We start from the raw sequence: 12,613 nt of genomic DNA on the forward strand, positions 1-12,613 counted from the left end.
AATCAGAGCATAGCCCGCTAAATGTGTGAATAATGCAAGATAAATTTGGATAAAATATTCCTAATTCATGTCTATGAATGATTTAGGTTTCCTTTTAACGCAAAAGGCAAACATTAATTGAAAAAAGAGGCTTTTCTCATTCATTTATTCATTTTACTATATTACCTGATACTCGCAGTGACAGTACACCTTTAGTCATAAAGCAAACAAACTTGTCAATATATGGGACTGCAAAAAGAAGCTGTGGTTCATATTTGGAAGTGTTTCGTTATCTGTGGTGTGACTGTAACCTTTTGTACTATGAGCAACTTTAGCTTAATTTTATTTCATTCAGTGTCAACCAGTTGTACTTTTTTCTCAATTTCCCTTGATAAATCTAAATGAATCAGTGGTTGTGTAATATTTGTATTTTAAAATAACTCTGATTTGCTCTGTTTGCAAAGCTGATTAATAAAAACAAATAAAGCTTTACCACGGTGGTCAATATACCTTGACCATGTTAATTATTGTTTAGATTTATTTGCTTTAATAGCAGGGCGTGGAAATGGACATTTCCTGAGATTTAGGTTGAATCGGAAGAGAGGAATGAATGCATACCTTGAATTTCATAAAGGGCTATGAACCTTTTGATTTATTTCTATACAGGCAGAAATTTCCTGTAACAAAAATAGTTTGTGTAATGCTAGTATGTCTAATTTCAAATCAACTACAAAAATAGGGAGAGAGAAAGAGAGAGAGAGAGAGAGAGAGAGAGAGAGACAGAGAGAGGCAGACAGACAGACATAGAGACAGATAGTGGAAGAGAGAGAGAGAGAGAGAGAGAGAAAGAGAGAGAAAAACATTATCACACCATGTACATTTGAAAAAAACAATGAGCAGAACAAAATCATGTATTTATTCATGAATCTTATTCTTTGTCATTCAAATCTCATTGAATACAACTCAAATTGAGAGATGATAGAACAACAACATGGATTTATAGTTTCATAAACATCACCTAAAACAGTTGTTCTGTCAAAAATTACAATCCTTGACAACAAAACAAAATCAAATCAAAAGGAAAGAGGATGTTTTGTTATTTGTTGCATGGTTCAGGAAGGAAAACAAAGGAGGATTTTTGTTTATTTCGGTGGTTTTTCACGGTTGATTGTGGATCCTTTTCCTAGCCTGTTAAGACCACTGGCTAGGCATGAGGGGTTGCTACTGGAAGTAGGTGGATATTAGCTAAATATTGATATTTGTTTTATGTGTAAATAGTGAATTAAAATTGTTATTAAGGATAATGATGCATATTGCAATGAAGTTGAGTAGCCCTGAAAATACCACAACTGGAGTTCATGGATAATGCTAGTTTTCATAACCTTCCTATGCATGTGTAATTGCTGTTTCATACACATTTGGTTCCGGGTAATTGAAAGATTAAAGGTACAAATTAAGCCCTTTAACATAGGTCAAGAAAGGAGTTTTATTATTTTGAATTTGATATAGAATATTACATTAAATCAAATAATGTAGGCTTTTATCTGTATCTTTTTTTTAAAAACTCACTTGTGTTTCATATTCTTTCTTCTGGTTTTGATGACTATTAATAAAGATTAAAGATATAACATTTTGACATGGTGAAATAAGTAGTGTATTGTTTCAACTTTTGCTTCGAACATCACAAATATTGGAAGTTATTTCATGTACGTTGTTGATTTTCACACAATTGTGTTGATAATCTTACTTTAATCAGCATTTGCTGCTGTAAATTAGTGGACGGTGTCATTTTGTTTGTTTCTCTTTTGATCTTTCGTGGGATGGAGCCAAGAAGTAATGAATTTCAGTTTTGTCTCTGACAATACTATTTCCTTGAAAGAAGAACGCATGGAAAGTGAATCTTGTGGTCAGTGGAATGTCGGTGTAATAGATTTACAGTCAACCTTGCCTAAGTGGCCACCTCTATTATGGGCGTTCCCAACTCAAGTTATGCTCTGAATTATTTACTGTATACTCTATGCTGAAACCATTGTTACATATAATATATCCATTGTGTTTTATATTGTACCGTTGAGAAGGGATTAAATGTAAATAAATACAAATACCTCTCTATAAAGCCCGCCTGCATATCATTATAGTGGTCACCCATATTGCCTCCCTCTAGAAGGAAATATTTGTTGAAGGTCCTGTCTAAAAAGGATACGTGCCTACAGTGGCAACGTTTTGTGTTGCCCTTGGGTGACCTTAATAGACAGGCTTGACTAGTGTAACTGGATAAGATTTGTGTAGAAGATGGGATGGTCGATTCTCAAGCTTAAGAAATATATAATCTGCTCAAAGCCATAAATTCACCTCCAAATTCAGAAGTCCCCTCATGCCATTTTGTTTCAACTTCAGCCTGCGGCATTGGTGAAATATAACATCACTTCAGAAATTCTGAATTTTTCGGTTCTTATATTTGTTATATTGAACGCCGAAGCATGCAGTGTTTGTATAATGTTTCAGGGCCTGGAGATGTTACAATTGCTATCTCAGATTGTTATGAGTTTACTGTTTTGTATTTCAAGGGTTTATTTGACATCAAGAGATAACAATTTTCTCTCTCTTTGTTTCTCTTGTCTCTTTACTTCTGTAGAAGACCAAGATGTCGATCTTGATGCCCTACTCGGCGACCTCTGCCAAATGGAGATTGACCTCCAGCAAAAGATTGATGAGTCCAGCGCAAACTCGGCCTCCAAGACTTTATCAGCGCCCCCTCCCACATTCAAACCGACACCACCACCCGATACGGACACCGGCCGTCTGCCCCCGCCACCGCCCATGCCAGATATTAGTGAACAGGACGGTATGGAGGATGACCTTCCACCCCCGCCACCGATGAATGGTGAGGCCAGGATGCCCCCACCGCCAGAAGACTTCCCTGCACCTCCAGAGGAAGATGCAACCACTCCGGTGTCACCCACACCGACGCTTACACCAACACCCGGCGCCCTAGATTCGCCCATGACACCGACGACGCCAACACCAAGGCACACGGCACCGGTGCCTGCTCCATCGGCACCGGCACAGAGGTCGGTGCACCACACCCAACCAACGACACACTTAGACTTCAGTGCCGCCAATGGTAGTGTCAGAGCACCTGATGTTAGTGTGACCTCACCTACGTCACCAAGCCCTACGGCTAGCTATGCAGCGTTTGGATTACCACCAGTAAGTTTCTACTCTTTTTTCTGCTTTGGTTATAAATTGTAGCCATCATACATGTGTCAAGTGAGAGTTATACCTCTTGTGAATAATAAAGTATGTGTACCTATTAAAGGTATTGCAAAGTTTTGGTATGGGGTCATGAATTTGGTTCAAATTAACATATTGGAAGCATATGCGTTCCTACAATATAGATTGATCGTTGTCGCGGTTGTAATCGAGTCTAAAGTTATGAAATTATAAATAATATACTATTTATGTTGTATAGCTCCCTCTCAAGGTCAAGATATTAATTTAGCTATGAAACAATGTTTCTTGACTAAACTCGACCGATTAGCTATTCCCGTTTGGAAATTATATATCCCAACTACATATTCTGAGATTTTCATTCAATTTCAATTTCAATTTCAATTTATTTTCCATCTTTAAAAAAGAACAATTTTGACATAGTATTGACACATTGTATTAAAATAACAATATAAACATAAACATGGAGGGATACCCTTAATAAGCAGGTTGCTTGTAAGCAGGGCCCCGGTATACAATATAAGATTTATAACTTTGTTACAGAAATATCTAAACATTTGCAAAAATGATAAAATAGCAAATTAAATATAAATTAGGAAATTGTGATCATCTCAACAGCTTCATGGTCGCAGCTACCATTATACGGCCATAGGCGCTATTTGAAATTTATCAAAATTTACCGGGAGCACCAGTAAATTTTTATATTCAAATTTTCTCGAAAACAGAAGTGTTTTAGGAGCTAATTTTTTTAGTGCTTATAATACATCCACAGGGGCATCCGAATATATCAAAATTGTAAAGATTCACTATCCACCCAATTTTCAAAATTTCCCAAAACTTTGTATTACCTTTAATGTTCATTTATGTGGTCCTAATCTCATCAAGATACTTTTTTTTTGCGTGTGCATATTTTTATTGAAAGATGCTAACTCATCAAAGTTTCATGCAATTAAATATTTAAAATAAACAGCTGACACCACCATGAATTTTTGCAATGAAAATTGTCATTTATGGTTTTACAGTAAGTCCCCCAACATAAATTTGATTTCGCATGTATGAGCTTCAGTTCTAAAGCCAATATTCTTTTCATTAAAAATAAAGTCTGTATAGAAGGCATGGTATATTTGTATTTCTTATGTTTAAAGGCAATGGTACATACATGTATTGCAATAAAGTGTTTCTTATACCCATCCTGAGATTTACTCTGTTTGGAATGTCATATATATATATGTATTGTAGTTGTTTGACCAAAAGAAGTTGCTAAAAATGGAAAACTAAGCGGATAGAACTCATGCTTGCACCTCCTTCTCTTGAGACAATTGTGTGAGCAGTTGCCTGGCAGCCCTGGCTTTATTATTGTAAATCATTGAATGGAAATAAATGAGAAAGAATGTTATCCTATCTTGCAGGATCAGTTAACACAAAGCGTGAGGGTGAAACTCAAGGACCTGGAGTCGCAGTTGGAGCTGGATCCCAGTCTCTCGGAGGAGGAGAAAGCCGCCAAACTGAAGTCGGAGAAGATCAAAATAGCCCTGGAGAAACTCAAGAAAGCTAGGGTGCAGAAGGTGAGTGATACAGATAGACATGGGGGGGGGGGGGGGAGAGAAAGAGAGAGAGAGAGAGAGAGAGAGAGAGAGAGGATGATAGAGGGGAGAGAGGATGATAAAGGGGAGAGAGAGAGAGAGAGGGGGGGGGGGGGAGGATGATAGAAGGGAGAGAGGATGATAGAGGGGAGAGAGAGAGAAAAGGAATGATGAAGCGAGAGAGAGAGAGAGAGTGAAAAGGAATGATTGAGGGGGAGAGAGAGAGAAGAGAAGGGATGATGGAGGGGAAGAGAGACACAGAGAGAGAGAGAAACAAGGGGGGGGGGGGTGAGAGAAGAGAAAAGTTACATATGTGAAAGCGGGAGGCAGGTTAACAGAGAGAGAGAGAGGGGAGAAAGAGATAAGGATAGAGTGGTGTGAGAGAAATATGGAGAGAGGCAGAAAAGGAGATAAAGAATGAAAAACAAATTAAGTGATCTTCAAAAGATTTTCAGTACAAGCAGAGGACAATATTCCATTCATATCAACATCCCCAGACCAAACAAAATTAAGATAACTAACAACAGGAATTGAGACAGGACGTTCCTTACGTGCTGGCCAAACTTTTGACACTTGTACAGTAATCCGCTTCCAAAAAAAGCTTTGACACCAGCCATTGTTCTTGTAGAGCTGCCGCAAACAAAAGACAATCAAAGTGAAACCAAGACTGAAACTAAGTGCAGTCTCGCCTGATGAATGTCAATAATTAACTCACAATTCTTCATCTGACCTTTTTTTTCAACTGACAATTTTCAAATTGTCTTCCATTTGTCAAATTCCCCTCAGTGTTCCAACCAGCTGTTATTGCGAGTTTATATTCGGGGCTGCAGCTCCAAGATATTTGTTGACGAGATGGGAAGACCTAAATGTACATGTGTTTGTACATGTTGGCAGGTCGGGGTGAGAAGAATATATCCATAGAATCTCTCAATGTTTTTCATACTTCATTTTTTGTCTTCCATTTGATGTTTTTAATTGGGAAGCTGGTTTTATGTCAGATTGTACATGATGGACACGAACTTCAAGATGATATTTGTTGACGAGATGATGAGAGTTACTTGTGCATGTTGACAGTCCTGTCATTTGATGGCCGAGAAGAATATATCTCAGTAATGATGTCTTTCATATTGTTTTCCATCGGATGATATTCCCATCGTTGTTTGTTGTCCAGAGCTGATTGGGCGAAGTACAGTACATGGAGGACAGGATATCTCAAAGACAAACTTTGTTGAAGAGATGACAGACTTTGGCAGGTCTGTCACAACTTCTTAAAAAAGAGTATACTGTAAATGAATCAACGCTCACCTAAAATTTATTTTCATTTTCCATTCTTCTGTTTTCAGCTGATCGTGCGAGTGTACATGGAAGATGGAAGTTCCAAGACGATGTTTGTTGACGAGACGATGAGAGTTAGGCAAGTCAGTCACATGCTGGTCGAGAAGAACCATTTGGACGAGAGACCAGATTGGACCATCATTGAACAGATTCCAGATCTCTTAATGGGTGAGTAACAAACACCATTATTAAAGCCCCACTGTACTACTGTAGCTACTTGTTCCCTCTATATAGAAAACAATGCCTAAGCGGTGACCATTGGTCCCCCATGATCCTCTATTTCTTATGTTAATTGAGAGCTGAATTGATGAGATAGCCACTTGTCAGTGACCTTCCTGGGTGGTCTAATCCCTCCTAGCCAAACTAGTACAACCGGCCTTTAAGCCATTTCCTCTTATTACTAGTATTGATATCAGCAAGGGGATTATACAATTTTACACCTGTAAATAAAGACTAATCAGGGGAGCCAACTTATTTGGTCTTCATAAGCAGCTTGGCATTACACGTACGGTACATGTTCATTATGGTATATACATATATCGATGAGAAATACTGTTGAAGGAAACATAAGATGTAGTCTCTATAGACAGTTGGTCTTCTATACAATTGGTCACTTACGCAAGTTTGACTCTACTTATCTAGAAATCTAAAAACTACCCCCAAAATGATACTTTGTCATTCTTGGAATCAGCGGTTTCATTCAATTCCAACCACAATGCCATAAAACACTCTGTTATTTACAAATTTATTGTCTGTCATCACATTTTCAGAGAGAGCGTTGGAAGACCACGAGCATCTGGTGACAGACGTGATGCTGAACTGGAAGAGAGAAACAACCAACAGAATCCTCTTCCAGGAAAGGAGAGACAAATATGCAATCTTCAAGAACCCACAGGTATTATACACCATCAATTGATCACTGGTCAAAGATACATGTAGCGTTGTCATGAAGTAGTTTGTAGACGATAAGTTTTGTCAGTCCTAAGATGTGAAAGAGGATCTTAAAGCCACACTGTCCTACTTGTAGCTACTTGCTCCCTCTATATAGAAAACAATGCCTAATCGGTGACCATTGGTCCCCCACGATCCTCTTTTGCTTATGTTAATTGAGAGCTGAGTTGATGAGAAAACCACCTGTCCAGTGACCTTGCAGTGTGGTCTAATCCCTCCTATAAACTAGTACAGATAAGCTTTAACTTTAAGACCAGTCAAGACTGTAGTCTATATGCCCTTTGTGTTGCTCCCTACATGTATTTGACACAGCCAGGGCTAGACCCAAGGCTTTATTAAATTCTTTTTCAATATTATAGAATTGTTTCCTTTAGTACATATATATCATTTGATTTTCAAAGAATTATGTTTTATACTTTACATACAGAATAATAATTATAAGAATAGTGGCCACTTGTATAGTGCACAGGTCAACCTTTCGGTGCTCATGGCGAATGATTTATGAAAAAAAAGAGAATGTGCCTGCAAAATAGTTACGAGGTTGTATGATGCAATTCTATATATTTTGTTGGGGACTTGACACTAACCTCTTTTCTGTCCTTCTTGAAATTCCTACTTTGTATAACTCAAGAAAACTTTTTGTGAAGGTTCATTATATACTTGCAGTGATACCAGAATGAAACACAAGTCAGTTGTCAAATCAAATGATTTAATTTCATTTTACACATATTTTAACTACCGGTTTTCTTTGTTCTTCTACCCTTGACCATTCCTTCCCCAGAACTTCCTTCTCTCCCAGCATGCATCAGAGGTGGCGACGCAGTTCGCCGAGAAGTCGAAGCAGTCTCTGATCGAGGAGTTCTTCAACGCCGGGAACCGGATCCCCGAGATAGAGGGCCCCCTCTGGCTGAAGCAGGAAGGCAAGAAGTCGTGGAAGAAACACTACTTCGTCCTCCGAGGATCCGGTCTCTATTACTCACCCAAGGGAAAATCCAAGGTAAGGAACCCGGTTGAAGATAGTGGTGACCCAACGTATCCTCCAGGGGGGTGTTTCACAAAGATCCTAAGTCGACCTTAACTCTAAGTTGGACTTAACAATTAGGGAAAGCCGTTAGCATCTTTGAAAGTATTTTGTAAAAGTTATTTTAAATGGCATAAAATGTTGATTCAAATCATACATATTTTCTATTATCAAGGAGATTTCATGTTCTTGATGTGGAATTTATGAAAAGTTTAAAATGCTGGAATTTTTGCTTTTTAATATATTTTATTGTGGCTACAAATGGTTCTCCGTAATGTTTAAGTCCAACTTAGAGTTAAGTCCAACTTAGAGTTAAGTTTGACTTCGGATCTTTGTGAAACATTCCCAAGTAGTGACATTTTGTGATATATGTTGGATTAGGGCTTGGTTATGTCGTATCAAGTTCTCTTGTATTATCCCAGTCATGCCACATACCAACTTTTTCCCCTCTATGCAAGCCAAACTGAAAATACTGTTTCTGGTTTTTCACATTATAATAACTATCTATGCGATGTATCTACAGTATGTATATTATGTATAAGTTGTGTAAAGTTGTATTTGAAATGTGAGTAGGGTGAATTTCCATTGGACAATGAAATGAAATATTTAGGGTTAATGTTGGGTACTACGTGAATCCAGGTCTAGATTAGTTGAAGAAATTGACCATAGAGTAAGTCTTGCCAGGGCATATGACTACAATCACAAATTGTTATAGAGCAAATGGTCTTTAACGGTGCGTTAAATACGTTAAATAGTTTTCGAAAAGGAAAAGGAATTTTATAGATGATTATGTTTTATTGCTTGATATATGAGTTGCCAAACACATGTAGAAAACTGTGTGATATGAATTTAGGCACAATTTAGCCGCTTTTATTTTCATCAAAATTATTGAATGGTGCATTTGGGAGCAAGACCATCGGACACTAAAGAAAACTAAAAATCACTCTAACATTGTAGAAGAAACAAAAGCTAATACTTTCTTGATAGTTTTTACAAAATGAAATGCACTCTTCCCAAGAGAGAGACAAACAGACACCTGTAGTTCTAATAAACTTCATTGCCAAACCACAATGAATAGCAGGAGGGAACACAGGGGAAAAGTGAGGAAGGGGGGATAATTTTCTCCAGCAACTCATCTATAAAATCAGGAATAAACACAACAGTGCGGCAGGAACAAGAAGCAATCACTTTAGCCAAGTCTCTTTTTTCTAAAATCCCTTGCTTCACTTAATTCCTGTCTCTCCTAGTTGCCATTCAGTGAGAAAGAAACACAGGGGGAAAGCGACAGGACACCAAACAAAACATTTATGCCAAGTTTCTTGAATAGATTTGAGGTTTTTGAAGCCAAATTCAAAAGGCTTTTCCTTGTGATAAACATGAACTTCCTGTTGCAACATTGCTTTCTTGAATGTTCTTTGAGATTTTTAAACATGGAGAAACTTTAAAAAAACATAGTAACAAAAAATTGTTTTACAATCTGATAATAATGATGATGGTATTATTTTTAAATGCTTAATTTGATTATTTCTTCAAATTTGTCAAGGTGATTTTATTTAGCTTCATACATATAGTAGCAAGGTATTCAGATTTACAGACTGTTGAATTCACTTTGGTTTTTTTTCCAGATTTGTATTTAATCACAAACAAGTTTGTTGGGTTGGACAGGCATCAGACACATTTTTGAAAATATCTATGGGAGTTTTTTTTCCTTTCAACATGGAATAAAGTCGATTTACATTCATTGATAAATGATGAGCAACAACTGTTTAACTCCATACGTACATGTGCATAAATCAAAGTCATAGTCCCTAATGCTTTCCCCCCAATAATTGACTTGTAAAATTGCTTATAGTCAACTTCAAAGGAAAGTACTTTGATTACTAATTAACGACACAGTGCACACATTCTTATTTTCTTTTTAAGCACTTTGATACCATATTATGTCTGTCTGTGGCATACCATTTCCATATCAGTCTGGCTGACGGACATGTGCGCTATATTAAGCCATCATTATTATTATTAGTATTATTATTCCCTTTTCTCTCTTCTGATCTATCTACAGTCCACCAAAGACATTGTTTGTCTTGTGCAATTTGAACACACTAACGTCTACAGCGGTATGGGTTGGAAGAAGAAACACAAGGCACCGTCAGATCATTGCTTCGCTCTCAAGGTAACTAAAGTATCTTGTTTGTTTGTTTGTTTTTGTTTGTTTGTCTGTCTTTGTTTGCATGTTTGTTTGTTTCTTTGTTAAAGACCATGTTTAAGGAAGATAAGCAACTATAGCTTGGCCCTCTTAATAGTTTCAATATTGGAAATCAGACAATTTTAGCAAATATCTAGATTCACAAAATTTCCATTAAATATTTTAATCACAATGCTAGATTTTTGCACTGTGCCGAAGTTTCTAGTTGCAAAAATGGCTGTCGTGAAAATTTGAGAAATGTTCTCTTTCAACATAAATATTTGAAGTGTACCATGTGAAGATTTGGCACGAGGCAAAGTACTAAAAAAGAAAACAAATATTGAAAACAAAAGTTACATGCAAACAATGTCTACAGGACCACTTCAACTTTAACAAGTGCTCTTTTCCTTTCTAAGTGCCCTTTACCCATCTATTAAGTGCCCCTTCTTCCTTTCAGTTCTAAATATATAAATATGAAAAGTTCATCGTGTTACTTTTGAAAAGTCTCCCTTTTCCTTTATATATGACTGCACTTTGATAAGTGCCCCTTTTTTAATCGATATTGTCCTGTACTATCTATATGGGGAATGAGACATTTCAGTTATCAATGTGTTAAACTACATGTACATAGTCTTAGGCCGTGGGTAATGTATGAAAAAGCAATACAACTGTTTATGATTGTGGTTGTCATGATTTTTATCGGCCCAAACCACAGAAAATCAGACAATTTGATAATTAAGGCTAGCTAATACTGTTCATGAGTTTAAACGAAATGTCTATCTGAGTAAACAAACAACTGCTGCAATTATGCAAGTTCCTTTTGGGATCTTTAAAACAATAGCACCCTGCTGCAAAGAGTGATAAGAATGAGAGGGAATGGTAAGAGGAAATGAAGACAAGGCAGAGAAAATGTTAGATATGACGGCATTAAAGTTGCTTCTTGTTGTGGTCTCAGAGTCAGAGGAACGACAAAGAGCCGAAAATGCTCAAGGTAAAAACAAAACCCCAGAGAGAACATTGATGTCATCCAGCATCGACTCGTTTCCTGTTTTGTGTGCGGTGTTTCTTTACCCTTTACCCCAGCCACCAGCACTTTCTTCCAGAGGGGAACCTGGAAACAAGGAACATCTGGACAACATTTCTGGTGGAAATCTTCTTCTTGCGAGATAACACAGTTCTCAAATCCTTAGGGAATTTCAAAACATATGGCTTGATCGAAATATAAGAATGGGCATGTTTCTCGATTGCGATTCGAAACTTCTTTGTTTTTGGTTGGCATTGTTCTTTGATATTCTCTCACTTTCATTTTCTATCATCGCAGTTCTTGTATTTTTTCCAAACTATTTTCTTATCCGTTTTTAATATCCTGTGTGAAAAATTGAAACTTTCTTTGTATTCTGTTTGTTGTTATTATTATGTCACCTGTACTTTTTCAGTTGAAATTGGTAATGTACCAATCTTCATCATTGTCTTTATCTTCTTATACATTTATGTTGTTCAGTTTTTTTTTAATACCTATGTCCTTTAATTTCTCCTACTTGTATTCCTTCTTTTCTCTCTTTATTTTGTAACTTCTTTGGCCATCATTAATGGTCCTTGTTTTCTTCTCTTTGGACTTTTTCTTCTGTCTCCTTAGTACCTACCCTGTCTTGTGAATGAAATTATTATATGAATTAATGAAATTATCATATGAAGTACTCAAATTCAAATATTTCCATTAAATCTTGCATGCAGACAGAATAACCTTCCTTCTAGTGGAAATGACTTTAACAGAGTCTGGAGAACATAAACTACACCACCATACTATAGATATCATATATCATGAGATAGTCTGTACTTTTAATTCAGCATGTATGAATTGTGGATGCGTAAAAAAGCCTGCAACCTTGAAACAAAAGTACATTTGTACACTTAACGTTAAAGTACACTTCACATAAAATTACACTTCACAAAAAGTACATTTACCTGTTTACTTTTATCATAATCTGTTCATAAACTTTCTTCTTACTCTGTATACATGTGTTTGTCAAATCTTTCATTTTGTTGATTCTTTTTTCTTTTTCCAGCATCCTCAAATCCAGCAGAAATCCAAATACATCAAGTACCTGTGTGCTGAAGACTATAGGACGTGTCAGAGATGGATAGCTGGATTAAGATTAGCCAAGGTATGACATTTGTCCACTCTTTATTCATTCATCCAACATATCCGGACGTACGGGATGTGAATATAATAATAATAATAATATGGATATTTATATAGCGCCGGCAATATGAATTTCATTGCCAATTTGCAGATTTTCTGACTTATGAATTGAATTGAATTGAATG

General features: G+C 36.7%; 1 protein-coding gene across 3 annotated transcripts in view; it reads left to right on the forward strand.

The window, feature by feature from the left end:
• LOC115918244 (ras-associated and pleckstrin homology domains-containing protein 1-like) overlaps positions 1 to 12,613 on the forward strand; it is a 55,191-nt gene that overhangs the window by 19,473 nt on the left and 23,105 nt on the right. For all 3 annotated transcript variants that reach the window (XM_030990148.1, XM_030990146.1, XM_030990147.1), the window contains exons 2-8: positions 2,615 to 3,189; positions 4,620 to 4,775; positions 6,137 to 6,296; positions 6,899 to 7,023; positions 7,861 to 8,076; positions 10,163 to 10,273; positions 12,352 to 12,450. In XM_030990148.1, the coding sequence (XP_030846008.1) occupies positions 2,615 to 3,189; positions 4,620 to 4,775; positions 6,137 to 6,296; positions 6,899 to 7,023; positions 7,861 to 8,076; positions 10,163 to 10,273; positions 12,352 to 12,450 (1,442 nt within the window). The remainder of the gene's footprint in view (positions 1 to 2,614; positions 3,190 to 4,619; positions 4,776 to 6,136; positions 6,297 to 6,898; positions 7,024 to 7,860; positions 8,077 to 10,162; positions 10,274 to 12,351; positions 12,451 to 12,613) is intronic.

Source organism: Strongylocentrotus purpuratus, unplaced genomic scaffold (assembly GCF_000002235.5).
Source record: "Strongylocentrotus purpuratus isolate Spur 01 unplaced genomic scaffold, Spur_5.0 spur5_scaffold_19, whole genome shotgun sequence".
Classification (NCBI taxonomy): Eukaryota; Metazoa; Echinodermata; class Echinoidea; order Camarodonta; family Strongylocentrotidae; genus Strongylocentrotus; species Strongylocentrotus purpuratus.